General features: G+C 39.8%; 1 protein-coding gene across 3 annotated transcripts in view; it reads left to right on the top strand.

Annotated features, from left to right (window-relative positions):
* Positions 1 to 27083, top strand: part of LOC148026929 (serine/threonine-protein kinase 52-like) — a 62572-nt gene that overhangs the window by 9011 nt on the left and 26478 nt on the right. For 2 of the 3 annotated variants that reach the window (XM_087691460.1, XM_087691459.1), the window contains exons 5-7: positions 23755 to 23929; positions 24032 to 24163; positions 24338 to 24553. In XM_087691460.1, the coding sequence (XP_087547586.1) occupies positions 23755 to 23929; positions 24032 to 24163; positions 24338 to 24538 (508 nt within the window). In that variant the 3' untranslated portion in view covers positions 24539 to 24553. Of the gene's footprint in view, positions 1 to 23754; positions 23930 to 24031; positions 24164 to 24337; positions 24554 to 24742; positions 24870 to 27083 lie in introns of those variants that run through there. The other variant, XM_087691461.1, reaches the window with a different exon arrangement.

Raw genomic sequence — 27083 nt, 5'->3', positions numbered from 1 at the left:
TGCTTTATACTCTCCTATCTATCTCTTATCTAAGAATCACTTTTTACTTAGCTTGATCTAATCCAAGCACTAAAGAAGAAAATTAGTTTGCTGTCTGGAGTTTAAAGACATTAGTTTTTTAAAAACCCAATTTTTAGAATTATACCAAATCAGCCGTATTGTATATGATTTAGGCACTTAGTGTCTGCGATTTTGTTTCAATACATTCCTATAAAGGAGGGGCCAGTTCCTCTCTTAATGTGGTGTCAACTCCTCTCTCTCTCTCTTTCTCTATCTTCTAATTTTCATGGTGAAAATTTGTCAAGTTGGTAAAGTTCAAACTATTGTCATTCTCATGTTCTTCCCAATATTTACATTGGTATTGGAGCAATGACTTCTTCTTTGAAAGAACTTTTCTAGGCAACGATATTTAGGTCTAATTTTCTCACCATGTAAAGAGGTAAAGATGAGAACTTTGGTGAAGAACCGGAAGGCTTCCAACACTCTGCATTTGTATGCTTCTGTGATTATAAGAAGATACCAAGATACAAGGAGTTGAAATGATCCATAAATTGAAGCTTTGATGGAGAGAAGGGCTAAAGCATGGGTTGAAGTGAAGGTCTGTGAAGATTAACTTACTGAGAAGGTTGTTGAGACGTGTACACTATTATGGCTACGAAGGCCTATCTCAGCATAAAAGGTATCATTGTTATTGATGTAACTAGGTCTATGAAAGGTAATACATTACCTATCAATCTAGGATCCACCCGAGCCGTGAATTCAAAGTCTCATCATACACAAGTTACTTCCTATTGTCCCAAGAATTACTCCATGAAAAAGGACAATGAGAAAGTCAAAGAACTGGCCATTTCCATGGTAGGTGAATCTCCAAAGGTGCTTTCAACAAAGGAAAACAATGCTAAAAGAGACTTTAAGCCTAGAGAGAAGATTGTTAAGATTGATGTTTTCTATGGTAAGAGAGATTCTCAAAAAGCTATGCCTTTTACTAGATAATTTGATGCTGCTTTTGGTAGTGAAGATTATACAGAAATAAAAAATTAGAATTGTTAAAATGCATATGAAAGATGTAGCTTTGAATTGGTGGCTGAAAGTTATTTAAGAGGGAAAGGAATCTAAGTGTTGGAAAGAGATTAAGGAGATGCTCAACAAGAAGTTTTTGTCTTCGTCCTTTGAAACCGATGTGCAAGAAAAATGGGATGAGCTGAAGCAAAGTCAAGGAGACTGTTGAAATATATATCAATAGGTTTATAGTTGTCTTTCTTAAATTTACATCTCTTAATGAAGTTTCTTCCAATATGGAGATGAGAAAGTTTATTTGTGGATTATATTAAATGGTATGGCGAGTTGTCTAGATGATAAAGGCTGATACTTTGAAAGCAACCCAAGATGTCGCCTTAGACGTTGAAGGAATGCATTTGCCATGGATGTGTCAAGATTGTGGGAGAGAAGGAAGGAGTCTCACTTGTAGCTTTCTTGCTTGCACAATGGGGGAATACACACACAGCTGGAGGTTGAAAACAGTTTTCCTCTTCTTAGTTGTGTAAGCCAAAAGAACCCTAGTACATAGAAATAGAAGAACCCTATATATGGGTCTCAAACCAAACTTAAGAAACTAAGATAGCATACTAACTGAGCCACAAACTAGAGTAGATAAGGATAGCTGTCATCTAGCTATTATTCATGGGCGGTGTACTAACCGCATCTGCAACTAACAAGTCGGTGACATAAATGCATAATGGTCACCCTAGCATATCACGAGTGGAGCTCGATATCTCAACACTCCCCCTCGAGCTTAATTCCAATTCTTGCACACCAAGCAGGTCTCTGAACTTGCGCAGCTTCTCTGCGTCCAATGCCTTCGTAAATATGTCAGCTACCTGATTCTTTGTGCCGACATAAACTAGATCAATAAGACCTAGTAAAACTCTCTTGCACATAGTGATAATGCACCTCAATGTGCTTTGTTCTAGTATGATAGACTGGGTTATTTGCCAAGTGTATACTACTCATGTTGTCACAATAAATGACAACTGGCCCATTTATAGACTGATGCATATCATAAAGTAGCTTATGCAACCAAGCTACCTCACATGCAGCCATTATTGCATCCTTGTACTCAGCCTCTGTACTCGACAAGGCAGCTGTAGGTTGTTTCTTGCTGCTCCAAGTGACTGCAGCACTTCCAAAAGAGAACACATATCCACTGGTAGATCGTCTATCAGAAATACTATCAGTCTAATCAGCATCAGTGTATCCATGCAACTGTATCTGAACCCCAGTCTCATAAAATAGTCCATACTGCAATGTGGACTTCACATATCTGAGTATGTGTCTAGCCGCATCTAAATGCGGTTTCCTTGGAGCCTGCATAAACTGACTTATCAATCCAACAGCATAGCTCAAATCTGGTCTGGTAATAGTCATATAAATCAAACTTACTACTATGCGTCTGTACATAGTAGGGTCTTCCAGAAGCTCACCTGTATCTACGCTCAGCTTCATATTCTGCTTCAAAGGAACTGAAATAGCTTTATAGCATGTCATCCCATATTTGGACAGCATGTCCAATCCATACTGCCTCTGCAAGAGCCATATCCCACTTGGTGATCTAATCATCTCAATACCCAAGAAATAATGCAGCTCTCCCAAATTCTTCATCTCAAACTTCTGCTTCAATAGTATTTTCACATGAAGGATATCTTCATCACTATCACGTGTGATAATCAAATCATCAATATAAATGACAAGCAGCATAATACATTTCTCTGTTTTTCTCACATAAAGTGAGAAATCTGCCTTGGAAATCTGAAAGCCAATAGTGACAAGATATTGTCCTATCTTGTCAGACCATGCTCTAGGTTCTTGTTTCAAGCCATACAAGGCTTTCTTCAACCTGCAAACAAACTAGGATGAACAGTATGCGCATAACTTGGTGGCTGTTCCATATAGACCTCTTCTTGCAAATCACCATGCAAGAAGGCATTCTTTACATCCATCTGATGTAAAGACCATCCCTTTGATGCAGCCATAGCAATGACTGCTTTTACGGTTGCCATCCGAGCAACCGGACTGAATGTTTCTTCATAATCAATGCCATATGTTTGTGCATACCCCTTGACTACTAATCTTACCTTGTATCTGTTCAGAACTATCTGCATTGTGCTTCACCTTATAAACCCATTTACAACCAATTGCATTCTTATCTTTAGGCAAAGGTACCAATTCCCATGTAGCATTTGCTTCCAAAGTATCAATTTCTTCATTCATGACTTTCTCCCATTTTTCTTTTTCCATGGCTTGCTCAAAAGAAGTGGGTTCTGGTTCCTGTATCACTTTGACTATATAGGCATAGTGAATGGCTGTAAATCCATCATATTTCAGCCTATCCACAGGATACCTAGCTCTGGTAGACTTGCGCAAAGTAGGCTCACTTTCAGATGCTCTTAAAACATCCCTGGTCTTCCTTACTCCAGGTGTAACAATAGAAGGAATACCCAACTCATCATCAATGCTCTGTTCTGAGCCACTGGATTCACCATCCACATAAGAGTGACCTACATTCACATCAAATATGGGCTGATCTACCTTCTCTTTTCCTTTTCGTGATACCTGCATACCACTATCTGCATTGCTTTGAGAAGATTCTCCTGATCTTAATCTGCCTGTCCATGGTGAAAAATGTGAACCACTGCTAGAGGATACTCCAGGTCCACTAATATCTTGTGACTGCTGCTGTGAATTCTGTGCAGCATTACCATTTTGTGCATCTACATTATCAATCACATTTACTAGTTTATACCAGCTACTCATCTCATAAAAAACATATCTGCTCACTATAAACTTACGAGTAGAAGGGTTATAGCATCTATACCCTTTCTGCTGCAGAGAGTAATCAATAAAGATGCACTTCTCAGCTTTTGGATCCAACTTGGATCTTAACTCATCTGACACATGAACATAGTCAATGCAACAAAAAATTTTCAAATGAGAAATATTTGGTTTCCTACCAGTATACCTCTCCTCTGGAGTCATGCTATGTATTGCTGCAGTAGGAGTCCTGTTCATTATGTAGACTGCTGTAGCAACTGCCTCAACCCAGTAAAAATCTGGCAGGTCTTTTTCATTGAGCATGGCACGAGATACCTCTCCAATAGGCCTGTTTTTTCTTTCTGCAATTCCATTTTGCTGTGGGATATGACTACATGAATATTGCTGCTTTATGTCATGCTCCTGCAAGAACCTTGCAAACTCATTTGAGAGGTACTCTCCCCCTCCATCCGACCTTAGGCATTTTATTTGCAGGCCTGTTTATTTTTCAACCATAGCTTTAAGAGTTTTGAAATGCCCAAAAACTTCACTTTTCTTTTTCATAAAATACATCCAAACTTTTCTGTTATAGTCATCAATAAACGTGACAAAATAATGACAGTCTCCAATAGATGCAGCTTTAGTAGTCCACATATCAGAGTTGATTAATTCCAATGGTTTCTTACTCTCTTGAACATGTCTAGGAAATGGTTTTCTTGCCTGTTTTCCAAATTGATAGGCTTCACATACCTTGTGCATTTTTACAACCTTGAATTTAGGCAATCTTGCAACAATATTTTGGGCCTGCATTGATTTAAGTCGCTGTACATTAACATGACCAACGTGTTTATGCCAGATATCAATATCTGCAACTATACCGATTCCATGTGCAAACATTGCTGCACTTAATTCAGGCATGTCTGCATCCAACGTAAACATTCTGCCATTCTTATTTTCTTTTGCTATCAAGCGACCTTTATTTTTCATATCCTCAACAAAGTATCCATGAGGATTAAATCTGATCTGCAAGCCCTGCTCAACCATTTGACGAACAAAAACCAGATTCTTGGTGATATTTGGAACATGAAATACATCTGACAGGTATTTCTTTTTCCCATCGTACATAGACAAATGAATTTTTTCAATCTGCACAATAGGATGTGCAGTATCATCACCAGTCTCCACAAATCCTGGTTTTTCCATTTTCCTTGCATTTTGCATCCATTTTGCATGACTTGTCATGTGGTTTGAGGCACTTGAGTCAACATACCACACTTCGTTGCTTTCTTCTGCACTTGTCACAGAAATGTTCATGTGCTGTACCATAAACAAATGCTCATTTCTGTCATCACCCTGTCGACTAGAAGATGCATAATTCCCTTGTTGCAATTTTCCATTCATGATGTCATTCTGTTTTTTATAGCAGTCTTTAGCCATGTGACCCATTTTACCATAGTAGTAGCATTCAACATTGTTGTTTGCATTTTGGCCTCTTTGCCATCCACCACGACCTCTTTGGCTCCCCCTGCCTCTAGAGTTACCACGTCCTCCTCCATAGGACTGGTTCTCTTGAGTTTGCTGCATATTCTGATTTCTACCACGGCCTCCAGATCGGCCTCCTCTACCTTTGCCTCTGTCTCTTCCAGCATTTGAGTAGAAGACAATTTCTTTTGAAGTTCCTTCTGAAGAAGACACACCACCATTTCTCTGCTCCTCAGAAATTAGAAGAGCAATCAACTCCTCAAAATCAGGAAATCTTTCACGGACGGAAATGGATGTTCGAAACTGTGCATAATCCTTTCCTAGACCATTCAAGGTCACAGAAACTAAATCATCATCTTCCACTCGCGACCCAATGGAAGCAAGTGCATCTGCAATCTTCTTCACCTTCATGTGGTAGTCATTGATGCTCATACTTTCTCTTTGCACATTGTGTAACTCTTGCTTGAGCTGCATTTTCCTGGCTTGCGTATTTGTGCTATACATTTTTGACAAAGTATCCCATGTCTCCTTTGGTGTACTTGCATTCTGAATATGCACAATCATAGAGTCTGAAATATTGATAGACAGCCAGTACATAACTTTTTTGGCTCTCTCATACCATCCTTTAAATGCCTGCATTTGCTGTTGACTGGGAACATCAGGAAGAATTGGTTCTTCATTTCCTGCAACAAATTCCCAATATCCTTTTTCTTTCTATAAGGAAATTCGTTATTCTAAACTTCTATGCTTAGAAGTTGTTCTTGTCAAGCTTTTCAGTGACAATATGTGAAAGAGAATCAGACGCCATTACAGAACACTGCAAAGAATTCTATCACTGCAAAAAACACAGATTCAGCCTCACAAGGGCAAATCTGCAAAATTGACGAAAGTGGTATTTGACCACACAGTCACTTTCTAGTGACGATTTTGCATCAACAGGCAACAAGGATGATTGTGTATCTCCCAATGTCTCTATGCACAGGCATACAATGCAATTTCTACGGTGACTTTTCACCGGTGGTCGCACAGCAAAAAACAGGTCCTTTTCTTGAGTGCGTGCAGAAAACTTTCGCCTCCAAAACCCGAAATGGCCTCAAATCATAAAAACAGAGCAACCAAGGGCTAAAGCCCCGTCCCGCAGCATATACTGCCCTCTTGCTACACTGCGAATGGCGTCTCAATCTGAGACAATGCACTCTTGTACTTTCCGGCTGTGCTAGCTGCAGAGACTTGCTCCCAAAACAGAAAAATGAAAGCAACACTTGTTCTCTTACCAGAACACTGCGAACTTGGTTTGCTTTCTTGAGCTCCTTACCACGAACAAGGCTCTGATACCATGTCAAGATTGTGGGAGAGAAGGAAGGAGTCTCACTTGTAGCTTTCTTGCTTGCACAATGGGGGAATACACACACAGGTGGAGGCTGAAAACAGTTTTTCTCTTCTTAGTTGTGTAAGCCAAAAAAACCCTAGTACATAGAAATAGAAAAACCTTATATATGGGTCTCAAACCAAACTCAACTAACTAAGATGGCATACTAACTGAGCCACAAACTAGAGTAGATAATGATAGCTGTCATCTAGCTATTATTCATGGGCGGTGTACCAACCGCATCTGCAACTAACAAGTCGGTGACATAAATGCACAACGGTCACCTTGGCATATCACGAGTGGAGCTCGATATCTCAACAGGATGCTTGGTAAAGCCTCAAATGAAGAACCACAAAGGAAGAAAACCAAGGTGTTTGACCAAAAGAAGTCAAATAAACAAGAACCAAAGCATAAGGATGGAGATACATTATCTTTACCATACAAAAAGAAGCTAACATATCAGCAATTAGCAGAATATACAAGAGAAAGATGATGTTTCTCTTATGGAGAAAAGTGACACATGGCTAGTCAATGTTCTAATAAGGTAAATAAAGAAAACTAACCCCAAAAGACACCTCAAGAAAATGTTGTACCTAAAGAATCCTTGCAATAGGATGAAACTCTGTCAGAGAAAATGAAGCTTTTTACGGCTTGGGGTAAGATTACTAATCAACTTGTTCTCATTCATTTTGATATAGGGGCTACATATCATTATATCCGTCCTTGAATTGTCGAAGCTCTACATCTACCAAAGGAGAGGTTTGAAAGACCAGAAATGTTAGGTGTTGCTTTTCAAGGAATGGAGTTTGAAGTTACTCCCATTCTTAGGAAACTACGAATTGAGATAGGAGATAATGTAGATCATAAGAGTTTTGTCATGGGAAATCTTGGTCATTGTGATATTGTATTAGAAATACCTTTGTATGGAAAAATAGATCCAAACATTGATTGGAATCAGAATAAGTTTAGATTCCCTTTCAAGGGTAAAAATGTATCTTTTGATGTGGGAGTGGTAGGAAACTCTATTTTTATCTTATCCCACGTACAATTTTGTAAAGCAATGAAAAAGTCTATTTTCTCGCAGTTGATTTTTCTCAAAGATTCTAACAAAGAGTCTAGAATTGAAGAGTCCATCTCAAATATGAATAAGGACCGAATGAGTTTCATACTTTCTTAAAGGAGTATGAAGATTGTTTTGCAAATACTTTACTTGACGAATTACCACCAGAGAAGCTAGAAAATCATCACATTAATCTCATCCTGTTAGCTTACCTCCAAATAGGCCATCTTATTATGTGAGTACAACACAACAAGAGAAGATTATAAAGTGAATGAGCTCTTGGAGAAGAGTCTAATAAGATCCAATTTCTCATCTTTTTGCTTTCCAGTTCTCTTAGTGCAGAGGAAAGATGGATCTCAACGCATGTGTATGAACTATGGGACCCTCAATAAAATTACAATTCAGAATAGGTTTCCCATTCCAAGAATTGATGATGTCTTGGATGGATGCAAAGTATTCAATTAGTTTGACTTGAAGAGTGGCTACTATCAGATAAAGATTGCTCCTCAAGATATTCATAAAATAACATTTAAGACAACTTTTGGTTTATATGAATTTCTTGTGCTACCATTTGGTCGCATCAATGCTCATGCGACTTTAATGGAATGATGAAAAGAATCTTTAGAGCACATTAGAAGTTTACAATTACTTTCTTTGATGATATTTTGGTTTATTCAAAAGATGAAGAAGAGCATAAGCAATACTTGAAAATAGTATTTCAAGAATTCCACGAACACAAACTTTATGTGAATGGTAAAAAGAGTGAATTTTTTCTAGAAGAGATTCACTACTTGGGCCATATTGTATCCAAAAGATGAGATTTAGATGGATCCACCAGAAAAAGTCAAGGCTATTGTAGAATGGCCATAATTGACTAGTGTTTATAAAGTTCGAAGTTTTTTGGAATTATGCTCTTATTACAAGAGATTCATTAAATAGTTTGTAGTGGTTGCTGAATCATTGCATGATTTAACCAAGAAAGCAGTGGCATTCCGGTGGACCAAACTATAAAAGAAAACTTTCGAAGCTCTAAAGTTCTATATTAGCAAAGGATCGATTTTGATTTGACCTAATTTATTGAAACCTTTCTTTGTGAAATGTGATGCTTCAGGAGATTGCATTGATATAGTCTTAAACTAGAAAGGGCATATAGTTGCTTATGCAAGTAGAAGGTTGCAAAATGTAGAAAAGAATGCTACTACCTATGAAAAGGAGTTGATGGCCATAATTTAAGCTTTAAAAGATTGGAGACACTATCTTTTATGTGGAGAATTTCTCATTAAGACGGACCATGACATTTTGAGATAGTTTCTCAACCAACCAAATATTTTTGAAAAGTATATTCAATGGGCCAACTATTTAGCTCAATATTTCATATTCCTGGAAAGCAAAACAAGGTAGCTGATGCCTTGTCAAGAAGACCTTAGATTCATACAGTATCCATGATTCATTATACAAATTTTAGTAGTATCAGGGACATGTGCTTTTGATGAAGATTTTAAAATCATGTGAGAGAATTTACAACTTGGTAAAAGGGTAAACTTCTATGTTACCAAAGGTGAATTTCTTTTGATGAAGAATAAGTTATGCGTTACTAAAGATTTTAGGCCTAAAGTAATAGAAGAATGTCATACTACTCTTTATATGGCTCATCTTGGTATTTTAGCCACAACCAAGGCACTTGAAATGTGTTTCTTTTGGCTAAGTCTTTGACGAGACATTGAATAATTTATCAAGAGAATGTATTGTGTGTCAAAATATTAAGTTTGATCGCTAAAAGCTTGTAGGGCTATTGCAACAATTACCAATTCCAAGTCAACCTTGGGAAGGCATTGCTATGGATTTTATTTTTGACTTGCCAAAATGATCTAACGGCAATGATGACATATGATCTATTATCGATTGGTTTAGCAAATAGACTCATTTCATTGCAATCAAGAAGACTATTAAGTCCCAATATATGGCTAGTATATTTATTCAACAAATCTTTAAGTATCATGGGTTATGTAACCAGCCTTCCTTCCGTGGATGGGTGGTAAATCCTTGATAACAACTTAATTACAATAGCAAACAATTAATGCAAATTTGAAAATACAAATTTATCTACTGATCTTGGATAATGCACACCCAATTGACCCCAAAATTGGTGCCCCTTTCGGTATTTTTTTAGCTTTATTGAAGAAAAAGTTGATTTACAATGGGATTCTCCTGATCCCCTTCGCAATCCAAACTCCCCTTGCTGTCCAAAGTGATCAGTAAGTCTTCAATCCGATTTGCCCCTTGATTCGGGTACTTAATTGGCCTTGACCCACTTCATAGACGATGGAAATGCCCCAAATTCAATGGCTTCTAGTCCTCCACCTAAATTTAGCTGAAATTCACCTAGTAAAACCAAATGCTCATGATCAAAGAAACAGACCATGAACTCGTGAACCTATATAATGAAGCTCTCTAGAAGCTAAATTTGACGACTCCTAAAGTTTAGGAGGTTATTATTTTTGAAAGTTGCTCAAATGGAAATTTTGTTTTTATCAAAGGTTTTTGAATTTCGCATGGAACAATTTTGTCTTTAGTAGCTATCTCAAATCCTTAACCTTTTAAGAGATTTTGAGAGTAGAAGGCTTGCAAGCTTCCTTCTCTAGAAAAATGACATGTGATATGTAGAATAGGACATGTGTCATTTGAAAGAGAGAAGTGTAGGGGTGTCACAACTCTATAGAAACAGAATTTGTATCCTTTTTCATTAATTTGTCTATATAATGATTTATTAAATTTATTTCCTTTGCACTAATTAGATATAAAGAAAAGTGCATTGGAGCTGGCCATTGATGAGTGGTCACAGGTTATGGTGGACCCACGCGGTGGGTTAGAGAAAAGATAGTTCACACTTCCACCTATATGGCCCGATTGGGCGCCTGTGACCAGAACTCACGCATATCAGGGTTAGACTCGCACACAGAAAAGATTGATGCCTTGAAGTGTGGGCTAGATCCACCAGAACAGACAATTACAATCAACAAGATGGCATGATCATGAAATGCTTGTATAATGTGCATGTGTGGGTTGAAAGCTTGAAATGCACATTTCTTTGCATAGGAAAGTCACATGGAGATTCTAATACCGTTTTTGGGATGAACACGGAAAAAGCTTTCATATGACACTGATATTGGGGGGGTCCCTAAATTTTAGGAGATCCCTAAATTTTAGGAGGTTCCTAAATTTTAGGAGCCTCGAATTAGCCTAAAAATGCTAGTCCTAAAAAATAGGGATGTCATTCTAAAAATAGTAAGTTCTGTACTATGACTGTGCTTACTAAATTTGGTTGTTTCTATTCTTGATAGTATTCAGCCCAAAAAGGAAGGCCATAGAGAAGAGACAAGTGCTAAGATACTTGTCACACAAGTTTCCAAGTGTCCTACCACTTGTCACATCTCATGACATGTGGCTGGACACGTCTTGTGCTACTCCACTTTCCCCTTTTGTACTAGCTCTTCCCTCTTCTATAAATAAGAGTTCGTTTTTCTTCATTCAGCATCATTTTTCTTTGCTGTAAACTCATGTACAGCATCCCTAGATAGCCAAAAACTGGCCCCATCTATCCCCATCATCATTCCCCACTTCTCCATTATCAAATTCCTCCATATTCCCTCTTCTATCACTGCTGTTTTACAGGACAGCAAGCCTGTAAATTCATTACAACACCTCCTTCTCAAGCTCTTTCTTCCATTTTAGCAACAAGAAGCAAGCCCTATCCATGTACTACTATTCAACGATGGAGAAAGGGTGATTTCCCCTCTTTCTTCTCTCATACTGTAAAGAAATCAGTTCTTATAATTGCATAATAGATAATGCATGTGTGTTTGTACATCTTTGCATGATCTTGTGAGAGTGAGAATTACTTCTCCTCACTCTCAAGTTTACTGTAACTGAGCTCTTCCCTAAGGGACTTGGGTTGAGCAGAAATACATTTCTTCGGGGGGGGGGGGGGGGGGGGGGGGGGAAGGCGGGGTTGCCCATCTTCAACCCTCAATCTTGTCTCCATTACTTTTACATTTTCATGGCTGTAATTTGTGAGTAATTTTCATTTTCAGCTTTAAGTGTTCATTCTCTTTTATATTAAATCTCGAAAACAAGCGAATATCATAATTATTAAGCATACTACGTTGTTCGGAGCGTTCACAAGGGGTGTCCTACACTTGTCATTTTCAGCAAACACTTGTAATTTGTAGCCTCTACTTTCCAAGCAGGGTTGTCTTCGTACAGTACGGTACGGTACGTATCCGTACAATTTAGTACGAAAAAACAAGTACTTTTTGGTCACTCTCCTTCAAGTCTGTAATTTTTTTTTTCTTTTTTCTTATTTCTCTCCCTCAAGCCTCTTCTCTCAAGCCTCTCTGTGTATGTGTGTGTGTGTGTGTGTGTAGCCTCTTGCTCTCTCAACTATAGTTGCACTAGTACCACGTACGAAAGGTTTCATACTATACCATACTTTACGTACCATACCTTACGTATTAGTACTGTAAGGTATCAACTTAATGGATACGTCTTTTCCCATTCAAATTGCACTTTGGGATGAGCTAAATGCTCCTTATATTAATATGATCCTCCCATGAGATTAGGATATTTGAGATTCGAACAATTTCTCTCAATCTTCTCTCTCTCAAGCCCACACTTCTCTTATTTGTATAATCGTTCATGTAGAATGTATCCACTCCTATCTATGTAGTTACAAGTTGGAGGTAGCAGTAGCGTATGATGTGCATGTAGCATTAGGTTTTGGCATGTTAGCCTCAAGTATTCATCTTATATACTCTAATAGCATTGCAATTTGCTATTTAGACTTGAAATATCTATTCTATTATTTTTAGTCAAATAATCCAGTTTTTTAAAAAAATTTGGTACCCATATTGTACCATACCTCATAAAATCTTAAGGTACCATTTAGTACCGTATTTTATCATACCGTACGATATTTTATCTTTCGTACCTGACAACTATGTTTCCAAGTTCCACACCCATGTATTGTGAAGGGGATGCAATGGCAGTGGAAAAGGAGAAGACGAAGATGCGGGAGAGAAGAGCATACAGAATGTAGGTGCTGTCTAACTGAATTGCAGCCGTATTGCACTATCATATTATATATGAATAAAGAATGGGTGGTCACAGTGTACACGGGCAGGCCTAAAGGCCTTTTACCCCAACAAGCTCCCACTAAAAGGCCAATGTGGCTGGGGAGTGAAAACAAAGAAAAGAAAAAAAAACAAGGTGAGGAATCACGACATCTCACCCAATGCCCAATTGGAAAGCGAGCTGTGCAAGAAGTGTTGTGAATCTCTGCAAAAGAAGAGTCAAGCATCCCCGAGTCCATGACATCTAGGAGATAAGCGATCCCGCAGCTCCATACAATGGAGCAATCCAAGAATGCTTCTCATGGAGCAAGCACAACTCATCAGTGTACGGCTATAAAGCATTAGAGTAGCGGATGCAAGACAATAGAGAGTAGTCAAACTCTCTAGAGTCAATCACTGAAAGAGAGCCAGCATCCCGGACACTCGTTCAACGGGGTCTTAAGACTACATGTGGCGTCAGTGAAGCGGAAAACTGACATATGGCTGGCTGTCCAACCTGCAAAACTACAAGAAAACGGCTCTCATGAGCCTGCAAGGGGTCTAGCAATTGACCATCAACATCCTGACCTTGACTGCTATGCATAGCTATGTCATCTGGGCCAATAAGTGCCTCATTTTCAGCATAAACAGCTTGCTGTAATGGCACTATAGCTGCTGTAAAATCAGGCGTAAAGCGTAGTGAACGCTCATCAAGAGGCTTGAGAGGTGTTTGCGTCTCATGGAAGATAGCTTGATGGCTGCCTATGACTTGCTGGGCATTCAAATTCCATAATCTATAGGCCTTAAAGTCACCATCTCCATAACCAAGGAGGATACATCTACGTGACATAGGCTCATGTGACATACATACAGATGCCTAGCAGCCAAACATCCTCAAGTAATCATAGGAGGGTTGCATGCCACTCCATGCCTCATGGGGTGTAATACCATCCAAGGTCAAGCACGACGTCCTGTTAACCAAATAGACTGCCGTCATAAGGGCCTCAGCCCAAAAGCCATAAGACAACCCAGTTGTGGTAAGTATAGAAGCAACCTTTGCCTGTAAGGTTAGCAGGCACATGCCATGAGCAATCCCATAATACCGTGGGCACAAGAAATCAATGCCATACTGTTGATAAGAGGTCCGAAAGCTGGGAGGAAGAGCATGACTCTCATAATCCATCTGCAAGCACCTAGGCCTGCTATCAGCAGAATCCATAAACTTGCCAAGCATAACTGCAGCATCCTCAATCTGCACCAAGGGAAAAGCCCAAACACGGTGGGTAGCATGATCAACAAAGGTCACAAAGTACGACGCTCCACCAAGTGATTGGGAAGGCATAGGTCCATATACTGCACAATGGACAAGATCTAGAGGAGCATGCCTCGTACGATTTCCATAAGCCAAGGGGGCTCTGCAAGGACCAAGAGTACAATTAGGGTAAGCATCAAGATCTGTGAGTGACATAGGAGGCAGCAATGAGTCTGAACGAGACAAGATCTCCATCTCTCTGTGGTGCATATGGCCTAGGTGATAATGCCATAACAATGCATGTGGTATCCAGATAACTGCAACCATAGAATCTCCCACATGAGAGATATACATTGGGTAATGAGAACCAACTCTAGAACCTCTGGCCAAAATCAAGTAACCACGATAGATCTTCCATGACCTATCCTGAAGAGAAACAGAGTAACTCTCATCATGCAATTGACTGACAGAAATCAAGCTCTTACTGAGCATGGGAACATGTAAAACATCCCTAAGCATAAGAGAAGTCCCATTAGGCAAAGCTAGGCGTATGTCTCCTATACCAAGAATAGCATAAGTCTGCTCAAGGCCCAAAGAAATACATCCGTCAACCTCCATGTAAGAAGAAAACCATGCTCTATGAGGGTAAGATGACAAGATGCCATAGAGTCCAAAAGCCAATCAAACACATAGGCTTGATCACTGAGCAAGTAAGCTGTAGGGAAATAAGATGATAGGAGTACATACTCAATTGCATCATCATGGGTTGCATCATCATGGGTAACTGCATGTACCTCACCACTAGTAAGAGTGGTAACACCTGTTGCATCCGCTGTATCTCTGACTCTTTGCTCATGTTGAGTTCGTCTTTGTCTTTGCTGCTCTCTAATCCGTCTAAAGCATCATTTTCTTTGAACATGCCCAAGCTTCCCACAATGGAAGCAAACAACATCTGAAGTAGAAGAACCTGTAGAAGACGACACAAGGAATCCAAGTCATTATAAATTGGGCTATCCATAGCCTCCACGGAGCTCAAGCAGTCGAGGGCTATTTCAATGGAGGGAACTTGCTCATAAAGACAATCATTTGCAAGTACACCAATGGTAGAAGCATGCTGCAAAGGCTCATGAAACCTCAACGGACGAGAGGACATAAAGGCATCAACCAAGGATGCAAAAGCTCCCACATGAAGAAGAGTCGTAGCCAACTACATAACATAACCAACCATACTACGGTAAAGCATAAGACATCTGTCATAAGAGCGTATGGTATTCAGCCATGAAATCAGCCCATAACCATAACGACAAACATGACTCTACAATATATCAGACCACATAGTAGCATCCAAGTCAATGCAAGACCGGTAAGTGGCCTAAGATCTTGCAATGGTCAAGCTCTAGGAGAAGCCCAAGTATCTGTACAACAACATCCAAATAAGTGGCTCTGTAAAGTACATGACAATAGACAAAGTACATAGCCGTGTAAGCATCAAGAGCAATTGCTCTTTGACCTATATGGGCAAAAACAACCCAACTAGCATAGAAGCTAGGCAACATAGAAGCAACAAAGCCATAACTGCTAAACCCAAGCATTGTCAAGAAGTCTAGTGATCAAGGAGTAACCCGCAAAGAACCAAGCATCAATGAGTAATGAAATCTCAATAACCAACTGCCAAGACAATGGAGCAAGCACTACTCAAACATGTATCTGTATCTAAGTAAATCCAAGATCCATAATCGGGGCATTAAGGGCCAAATAGCATCTAAGTTGCATAAATGATAAGCCAACCAAATGCAAAATGCTCCACAAAATTCTCAAATGCAAGTCGATTCAAGCCCAATGAAGCCAAGGAACACTTGCAAAATGCTGAGGATAAGGGAGAAAATGGGGGCATACAAGGTGCCCAATGAAGCCAAGGAACACTTGCAAAGAGCCTATGAGAGCCGGGAGATGAAATCTTACCTCGAGGAGAAGAAGCCATGGCTGGCATTGAAGCTCCAAGCCTTAGGTCTTCAATCTAGGCTGAAGTAATGCCGGGCCAAGCTCCATGATCAAGCTCTGATCCAAAGCTCTGATACCAATTGAAGAGGATGCAATGGCAGTGGAGAAGGAGAAGAGGAAGATGCGGGAGGATCACGCACAATATAGGTGCTGTCCAACTAAACTGATAGCCTTATTGCACTATCATATTATATATGAATAAAGAATGGGTGGTCACAGTGTACACAGGTAGGCCCAGAGGCCTTTTACCCTATTATATTGGAGGTCTCTCTCTCCATTTGGAATAAGCTCTCATGTTGAAATTTCAGCCATATGCTTTTTACTCTCCTATCTATCTCTCATTCTTAGCTCGATCTAATCCAAGCACTAAAAAAGAAAATCAGCATGTTGTTAAGAGTTTGTAGAAATTAGGGTTTCAAAACCCTAATTTTTAGAATTGCAGCAAATCAACTCTTTTGTATATGGTTCAAGTACTTGGTGCTTGTGCTTTTGTTTCAATAAAATCTTGTAAAGGGGTAGGGGTTGGTTCCCCTCTTAATGTGGTGTCGACTCTCTCTCTCTCTCTATATATATATTCTAATTTTCATGGTGACAATTGATTGAGTTGGTCACGTTTTAAGTATTGTCATTCTCACGTTCTTCCCAGTGCTTGCAATGAGCATGTGTCCGACTTATGCGTTAATGCAACAACAATGAATTTTGAAATTGTGAATGCAACTATTGCACTCATTACTTCTCTTGGTGCTAGTTGAATGTGGAGCAGCGGCAGCAAAAGGATGAAGCTATTGCAAATAGAAAGAATTCAACAAAAGAACAAGAACACATGAACTTAGAATAATGAAGTTGTGCAATGAAATTTGCATGTATAAAAGCACAGGTTGTGCCAATTAGGAGAGTGCTCCTTTTCTCCCTCTCTGCAGTAGGATGTACTATCCATATATGAATGCTAATGAAATGAATGAGAGGTAGCCTTCAAATAGGTTGAAATCATATAACATAAGGCGGGGGACAGCCAAAAGTAGGAAATGGGACGAGCGGTGGGATGGAGGAGGGGACGACATATATAAGTAATAATTTAAAATGTATGCATGTGATGTGGTGGATGGATGCGTGGGTGAATGTGTACTACCAAAGAACATATGCATGTGGTGGATGGATGTGTACTACAAAAGAACATATGCATGTGCATGCATGCGTACATGTATTCTCCATTGTAGAAAAATTGTATCTGTAATGTGGGACAACCAAAAGTAGGAAATGGTGATGGGGGGAATGGGGTGCGACGGCATACATAAATAACATTGTAAAATGTATACATGTAATGTGGTGGGTGGATGTGTACTACCAAAGAACATATGCATGTGTATGTGTGTATACATGTATATTCCATTGTAGAAAAAATTGCATGTGTAATGTGGGCTGATTTGATATGACTTTATACAAGAGTATGCTGATTTTGTATACATGTGTGTGTGACAAAGGGGAAAGAAACAAATATAACTTACATATTAAACTCCTTGGAAGAAGGTTGAAATATCCACCCACCCACAATCCTAAAAAGAAAAAGGGAAAAAAAGTCACTTGTTAGCCATCCTTGACAAGGGGACGTGATAGAGGATGACCACCTTGTTTGAAGTGGATGCAGCAATGGAAGCATAAACAAGTGCTGAAATAAACTGTTGAACACAAGATAGAAGAAAAAGAAAGAGAGAATACTGCAAATAAGAGAATTTGGAAGAATGCTTGGAAAATGGAATTCATATACCAAACATGAGATAGTCGCATATAACAATGAGTCACTAGTTGCATGGGCACTAGCACCCGATTCTCTCTCCAATTGGAAGTGCACTTGGTAAATGGTGATGAATGAAGAGGAGGAGGAGTCCCACTATATATAGGCATAAAATAGGCCCCAAATAAATGTCGGTTAGCCAACATTAATGTTTGGCCGATTGGTATCATAAATACCAAACTGACATGAAATGTCCATTAAAAAAAAAACCCTAAAATAACTACAATGTGACCAGCCCTAAATGGCATGCATTGACTCACATGAGTCGATAATCTTGCTGATACTCTCTCTTAGATCATGGGTAATATGATACAATGATACAAGGAGAATGACTCATCATAGTCTATATAACATGGAATCATCAGAGTAGATTCATGGATACCCAATCAGTGGGTGATCAAGCCACCACTAAGGTGCCTTAGATAGAACATGATGCTGATGTCGATTGTACTAGCCCTTGAAAATAGAGAAGAATCATAGCACGTTTCTATGTTCGTCATCAATATCTCACAGTAGACAGTAAAACCATCTTGTCAAAAATGCCTTTGAACATATGTGACCATGGATTCTCAGACTTTAGCCAGACCGCTAGAGTGTCTTGTCATGTGAGCACAAGTCTAGGAGCCAAAGTCGCGCTTTGTCAAATATGAGCTTATCATGAACTTGGATGTTAATCCTAGGTCCAGGATTTGAAACTGCCAAGCTTCAGTCGATGCTTTAAGGACGTCCCTCCTTGGATCATGAACCTAGATGTCAATTTCAGCTTCAGGATTTGAAATTGCCAGGCTTCAGTCAATGCGTCAAGGATGTCCCTCTTTGGAACTTGTGCAATTGTATGCCTATATAGATGAGACTCGGCTGCCCCATGTCAACCCTCCACCCTCTCTCTCCTGCTGTGGCACTAGAGAGTCGTGAGGGATGATTGCATCACCTGTACTAGAAAGTAGCAAAGAAAGGGGTAGCCAAGCCCTTCCCTTGACCTAAAGGAGTAGATTTCTTCCACGCCTTGGACATCTTTTTATTTGGAGGATTGGAATTAGAGTTAGAGTCTAACGCAAAGAATGACTTGTTGAAGGAGTCTACATCCCGTGTCTGTGTCTTCTTCTTCTTCTTTTGTGAGATTGCTAACTCCTTGTAGTTCTTTTGCAAATGCCCCTTCTTAGCACAATAATAACATTGGGCCTTCGACTTCTTTTTCTTGTTGCCCCTCTCTAAAGCAGTAAAGGCCTTGGTGCAACCTTCATAATGAGATGGAAGCCTCCCTTGTAAGCATAATGATGCCTCATACTCAAGTAGCATTGAGGATGTATGCGTGAAGCTCACAGGTGTAGAAGATGTCTGCGCCCTCAAAGCATTGGCCACTCCATCGAAGGGGAGCTTGTGGAGTACCATTGCAATGAGATGTGCCTTTGGAAGGGTAGAGTGCACGTGTTGAAGTTGGTCCTCTACCTATGTAACACGTAGCAAAAATGACAGAATGGTTCCCTAGGCTTAACTTCAGTTGCTGAAGTTGGCCATAAAGGGTCAGTGTACACATGGTGGAAGGTGCCTTATACAACATCTGAAGCTTCACCCATACTTTTGGAGATGTCATGTAGGAGGTAACCATTGGTAGAATCCGATTGAGAAGTGGATATAGCAATGGAAGCATAAACAAGTGCTGAAATGAACTGTTGAACACAAGACAAAAGAAAAAGAAAAAGAGAACACTGCAAAGAAGAGAACTCAGAAGAATTCTAAGGAAAGAGAATCCATATACTAAACACAAGACAATTGCGTACAATAGTGAGTCCTTGGCTGCATGGATACTAGCACCGGCTCCTCACTCCAACAGGAAGTCCACCTGGTGAATGATGATGATGAATGAGAAGGAGAAGGACCCCCACTATATATAGGCATAAAATATGCCCCAAATAAATGCTGGCCGATTGACATCATAAATGCCAATTGACAAAAAATGCCTAAAATAATTACAATGTGCCCAGCCCTAAATGGCATGCATTGATTCACACAAGTTGACAATCTTGCTAATAGGTCGTGGAGGGGAGGGGGCGGTTGCTGTCAAGGATGGGATAGGGATGTCCCTCATTTTATTTTGGCATCCCCTTCGGTAGATCTATCTGGGATGGTGTTTTTTTGTTTTGGGGGACATGGGACGGATATTCTTTGTTACTATGGCTGAAATAAAAGAAATGGTGATTAGGATCGAGCATTTAATGAGGCCATTAATATATGTCAGCCAGCCTTAAATGTGCTGCCTACTTAGAAACAAAATGCACTCAAGCATGATGCGAGTAGAGCTAAGATATGTACAATACTAGCACCCTCTCTTAGATCATGGGTGATGATATAATAAAATAGACAATGATGAAAGACTCACCATAGTATGTATAGCAATGACAATCAAATAGTGCCATATCCAAGTAGTGGGTGACCAAGCCATTACCAAGGTGCCTTGAAAGACACTAATGTCGATGTCACTTGTACCAATACTTGATCATAGAGAGTAGAAATAGTTGAATCTCAATGCCTATCACAAACTAGCTCCATGGAAAGCACATCATGACTATAGATTCCCCCCTTTAGCCAAACGGCTAAAGTGCCCTTTTATGTGGGAATCGCTCTCTATCACACCTCCCATAATGAACTTAAAAGGAAAACCAGCTTTGGATTTGAACTTGCCTGAATTAAATGGCGCCGATAGAAAGCCATGCTTAGTGATTGCTATATTTACATATGGATGAGGCTTACATGCCTAACTACCACCACTTGCTCACACTCCCTCTTTGGCATTGGAGAGTCATGAGGGATATTGACACCATCGAGACTAGAAGAATGATTTCGAAGTCACCATGACCTTCGCCGCATGGTTGAAATCCAAATTGGAATTTGAGGATGATGCAAAGTTAGAGGAGTCCTCATGTTGTTGCTTCTCCTTTTCGTTTTTTTTTTTTTTGGGCAACACTGCTAGCTTGCAATCCTTGTAGAGGTGGCCCTTCTTGCCATAGAAGTATCATTTGTCCCTTTTTCTTTTCTCTGTTACCTTTGTTCGAAGTAGCCAAAGCACCCGAAGGGGGGACTATCAGAATGAGATGGGAACCTCCCTTATAATTGTAAGGCAAACTTGTGATCAAGTAGCATGGATGTGGTATGTTAGAAGCTGATGGGAGAATTCAATGTTTGCTCCATAGGTGATTCATAGAAAGCAAACCCCACCAGATGGGCTTTGCGAAGAGGGGATGGCATGTTGCAAAGCTGATCTTGGATTTGTATCACTCTTAGAATGAATGGCTGAAATGTATTAGACACCTTGAATTGTACTTTTGCAATTGGCCATTGAAGGTAACAACCCTCATGGTCAATGGATCCTTCTACATGAGCTAGAGCTTCTCCCACACCTTGGGAGATGCCCTACAAGAGGTAAGTTCTGGTAGGACTCCCTTTGAGATGCATCAAAGACGTGTTGAATACAGTTCGACACCATCATTGTCCAAATCTAGGACTGCTTCCTCACAGCTGCCTTCATTCCAATTGGATGGAAGAGAGGGTTTTTGGGATGCAAGGCAGGACTTGAAACAAGTACTAGAGGTGCTTCTACACAAACCACACTTTCATCACCACACTCGAAGTTAGATAGTCGAGGCCTTTGGGCTTGTCATCAATTTTACAACATGGAGGAGCTGATTGATAGATGAGATGCAGAGAAGATCAGCAGGAGGTTTAGAGAGAATACATGGGGCATTTCTGGTTAATAGGCCTAATACCAAGAGCGCAGGAGTGTTCAGATTAGAGACAAGAGAGGAACAATATGTGAAGTGAGTGTAGTGAACAGAGGCACAGCAACTGTCATGTGTGAACCTTCCCTGAGAAGAATGTGGAAAATATGGAAATGCAGGTAGGAAAATGTTGATGCTTGTGTAAAGAAAATTGAAAACAACTGCAGAAATGGGGAAAATGTCAGCAGCTGAGTATAAATGATGGCTGGGCTGAGCAAAATGCAGGCTGAAGCAGTGAAAAAGGAGGGTGCAACACCAAAAACACAAGGTAAATAGGCCACCTGACATTGAAAACTGCCGCCCCGTTGTTAGATGAGGTGTCCAAGCCAGCGGGATGTCAACAGGAGTAAAATACAAAGTTTGAAGCAATTGTGAGGATGTATCAGACCTGAAATAGCAGTTAGTAGAAGAAAATGCACTAGAACCAAGACACTTGGGCTCTGATACCATGTCAGATGAATGTAGAGCAATGGAAGCAAAAAGATGAAGCTACTCGAAACACAAAGAACAAGAATAATGAACTTAGGAAATTGAATCCATATACCAAAAACATGAGTCTGTACAAAAGCATGGGTTGTGAGCAACCATCAGAGTGCTCTGAGTCTCCCTCTCTCTAGTAGGATGCAGTGTGCATGTATGAATGATGATGAGATGGAGGAGAGGTAGTCTTTAAATAGGCTGAAAAAGAGAAAATGATGACCATGTTAGCCAGCATTTAATGAGGCCATTGATGCAAGTCAGCCAGCTATAATTGTGTCACTTACTCATAAATGAAATGCACTCAAGTATGATGCCCGTACAGCCATGACATGTACAAGGCTAACACTTGGACTCGCTATGTGTCAATTTCTGCACTGTCAAAGGTAATCCTGTGATTTTGTGCCTATTACACCAGTAAGTGCACTCGTGGCTTGTTTTTGCAGTGGCTGGGACTATTGTTTTTGCCGCTGATAGAACCATGGGGCTGCAATCAATGCCCACATGGTAGTTTTGATGCAGGCGACATTATTTACAAACCTTCTTTGATCAGGCATTGAATCTTGTTGCAGTCATGAGCACTTTTCGAGCAATGGTCTCTCATTTTTGAAGGTCGTATAAAAAAACAAATTTCTAAATTGTATTTTTTTGCATCTTTTTCCCCAAGGTCTTGTTGCTGGTATTGGAGTAAAGTAAGGCTTTAGTACTTGCTGGTCTGAATTGCAAGTTAGGGGTTTAGCAATTAAATAGTGAAGAGAAGAGAGAGAGGAGTGTATGAGCTGTATGATTCACCTTCCAATCTTGGCATGACCCTTTTTGTAATTAATTACATTGATCCTCAGCAAGTGTGGTGTATGCTGATCACATTACCCACATATGTGGCTCTACCCCTATACACAGACATTAATTGGCTGGATCCCTGTGTTTTAATCCTTAGCAAGTGTGGTGCATGTGTGTCACATCACCCACTCACTTGGCTCTAGCACTATGCATGCACTTTAATTGGTTGGAGGCTTATGTTTTAGTGGCTGCTTGCCACATCCCCCACCACTGACTTGGCTTTAGCCCCTGTGCACATGTGCTCATTAGTTGGAGTCTTGCATTTTAAATCTTTTAAGCCTGTGGTCAATGTGCCCTTTATGTGTGCTAGTTAGACGTGCACCCTTGAATGCTGTATGTGCATAATCTATGATACATAAATGGTCGCAGCTCCTTTTAGATGTTTCCCCCATAAATGTCACATTGATTAATTGACACTTCAATTCACATGATGGAGGGGTTATACACTTGTCCTGGTAGGATCAAGCTCCCCTGATTGTTTTGCTTGTGAGCCACTTTTCCTCGTGGCTATTTTGGAGAGAGTGTCTCATCTTAGAAAATTTAAGACTTTGAATATACATTTTTTTTTTTGGGTACATTTGCTTCAATATGCCAAGCATGTTGCATTTGGAAAGTATGAAATGTTTTCTTCCTGGTTGCATGCTTTGAATATTGAAACCCTGGGAGCAGAAGTCAATTTGAAGAGAACTGTAGACTGCAGTTCCATGATGTTATTCTTTGATAATTGTCTTTTCCTTCTCAGGTTTCAGTATTTCTGATGTGGTTTGCTGACAAGTTTACCTTATTGCAGATTGCAGTATCTTCATTCTAAAGATATTGTTCATAGAGATATCAAGTCTGATAACATCCTTCTAGACAAGAACACAAATCTTAAAATAACAGACTTTGGGGTGGCAAGAGTAGAGGCAAAAAATCCAAAAGATATGACAGGTGGAACTGGAACACTTACTTACATGGCACCAGAGGTAAAATTTCAAGTTTCAAAAGCTTCTTGTTGCTTCATGTAAGGCAACATCTCCATGTGCTGAGCCAGCCTTTTAAAATCAATATGTTTATATGCACAACAGGTCTTCTATGGCAAACCATATGATCGGAAATGTGATGTATTTAGCTTTGGAATTGTTCTGTGGGAGATCTATTGTTGTGATACACCACGGAGGATTGGAATTAAATCCCTATCTTCAAAAGAGTTTATAAAGGTTTGTATCCCCTTGAGCAATTTTTGTAGTAAGTTCTGGAATTTCTCGTTTTGGGTAGAGAATGAATCAAAATCCAGTTAGGTCTTGGGTTTTCTGGCAATATGGGATAATCTGAACCATATCAGCTGCACCTAAATAACTTTTGATGTCTTCCTTCGATGCTCATACAAACAGAAATTATGCCCACCTATTCCAAGATGCTGTCCCAAATCTCTGGCGGCTATAATAAAAAAATGTTGTAAGGCAGACCCAGATAAGAGGCCTACTATGGAAGATGTGGTCGCTATGCTGGAGAAAGTAGATGTTATTAAGGGACGTGGAATGACTCCATTGGATGAACCACAAGGATGCTGTGCTTTCTTCAAGCATTCATAACTTGGTCTCTGCATGGTATGATTGTTCTCTTCTATTTTTGAGGCTTCAAAGGTAAAGTTTTTAGGTAGGCACTCCGGAAAATGGATTTATGTGGTTAAGGTTCTCTGCATGACCACTTATTGAGTCTTGTGGCATAGACTAGCTGTTATGTGAATTGATGATGGTGTTTTAATCAAGACTAAGCAAGTGCTAGGAATATTGTAGAGAAACTTCATTTGGAACCAAGAAGATCAGCTCTTGTAGAAATTGGAAGTGGATAGGGTGGCCATTGAACTATATGTAGAACAAAGAACATAAGTGACTTGGCAGGAGTGCTGGTGAGGACTATGGGTGACTTCTTGATTAATTATTGTCTGTATATTCTTTTCAAGTGGATACGGATGTAAGAAAGGTATCTCTAATTGGTGAAGGAACCGTGATTATTCCTCTTTGCTTGTGTGTTGCGCAATTGAGTTTAAGGATTACTTTATGCTTTTGCATTGCACAATCGTCCTCTTTGCCCCTTTGATTCACAGTAGGAGGAAAGTTGTCTGCTTGGTGGAAGTGCATCTTGCATTTGTCAATGTTATTTAATACACAAGGTGTGCTTTTAATTGCCACAGTTTTTTCCAATTGCTATAAGAGTTCAATTGTGAAGAATGCACAATGCTATGAAGTTCTACTAGTTGGGTTGCCCCAAGTTGCGACTTCTAAAGACAACTTGGTTAGACTAAAACAGGATAAATGCGCATAGATGCATGCACTAGAGTTATGCAAGAGGCAATGCAAGTGACTATGCTCATGCAAAATGCTATGCAACGGTGTCACTTGGACTAGTGGCCTTGTAGGAGAATTGTTCACTTCCCTAAGTGTCCTTTTATAATCATGGGCATAAACTCAAAGTGAATAGTGCCTAGCTCAACTTGCTCTTTGGTGAAGTGAAAGTGTACTTAAATGTATCTCGTCCGCAGAGTGATGATGGAGTTACAAACTAGTGCCATTGTACTTTGGTTGTCACAATAGATGAGAGTTGGGGTAGTACAAGGAAACAGAAATGCCATTGTAAAGAGCCCTATATTTAGCCTCCGCCATGAAAACTGCCATCATTTCTTACTTATAGTTGGACCAAGAGATGGGAGCCGTGCATGAGGAAAAGAGATAGCCGCTATGGGAACACCGGGTATTGAGATCTCTTGCTTAGTGTGAATCAATATAGCTTTACAAATACAAATCATGACCAAAAGTCAAGCCATGAGAATAAGAACACCGTAGGTATCTCAAAGCATGCAAGCAAACAATCCAATGTGACATTTTAGATGCATGATGTATTGACTAAGCAAACTAACCGAGTACACTAAGTTTGTGCAAGTGTGAGTCAACCAAAGAAGCTTTCCTACAGTAGACTTGTAGGTGCGCTCATTGAAGGGCTGACTGAGAGCATCCTTAGATAAGTGGATGTGGGATCAAGAGGTGTGGCCACAAACTGTGTTTGATCAGTGCAATATTGTTCTATTAGTTGAAGAACGTATTTTTGGCATGACACAAAAATATATCCCTCAGAATGAGCAAACTCTATCCCCCCAAAAATAAGACAACTAGCCTAGTTTAGTCATCTCAAATGCAAAACTAAGCATGGGCTTGATTTTTGCTATGATAGCAGAATTTGAGTGAGTAAGAAGTAAATTGTTAACGTATAGTAGGATATAGGCGATCCCCTACAAAGTGATACATATATATAATTTTGGTTCATAATGGGTAGATTGGTATCCATGAGTCCGAAGGAACTCATTCATCCTTTGGAACCAAGACCTTAGTGTTTGCTTTAGCCTATAAAGAGCCTTTCACAAATGAAAGACCTTATCTTTCAGGTCAACAAAAAAAAATCTAGATGGTTACTCCACATAGATGTCCTTCTTCGGATAAGCATTTAGAAAGGCATCCTTGACATCCATCTAATAGATTGGCCAACCATAGTGAGCGGCTAGTGCAATCAATAGACAAAAATATGTCAATTGTGTGGTAGAGCAAAGGTCTCTTCATAGTCAATACCTTGCTTTTGTCGAAATCCTTGTATCATAGGGCGAGCCTTGTACTTGCCTAAAGTCCCATTAGCTTTTAGCTTGGTCCTAAAAATCCACCTGGTCTCAATGATTTTCTTGTGACTCGGATGATCCACCAAGGTCCAAGTTGTGAAGATATGCTAGGGTTTGCATTGAGGAAAAAGAACATGTATGATCTAGATTGAAAACCAAAGAGACATATAAAGACAAGCAAAAAACCCTAAATCCTAAACGCAAAACGCAAAAACTCAAAACTCAATAACAGAGATAAATACAGAGAGAAAGAACTTTGAAGTGAATGAATGCCATGGTTGAATGTAAGAGTATATAGAATGCCCAAGGAAAGAGCAATGCAATATTGGATAGTGACGTCCATCAGAGATGGATCCCAAGTGCTATGACTATTGGTCAGAGTGCGGAAGTCAAGGAAAACACCAAACGTTGATCATTAGAGAGTTAGACGATTGAGGCGATAGTAGGGAAGGTGTCTGGAGTAGAGGTTGGTA

This window comes from Lygodium microphyllum, chromosome 13 (genome assembly GCF_053477565.2).
Source record: "Lygodium microphyllum isolate KBCC chromosome 13, Lygodium_microphyllum_v1.1.10, whole genome shotgun sequence".
Taxonomy (NCBI): Eukaryota; Viridiplantae; Streptophyta; class Polypodiopsida; order Schizaeales; family Lygodiaceae; genus Lygodium; species Lygodium microphyllum.
This window is presented reverse-complemented; position numbering and strand designations above follow the sequence as displayed.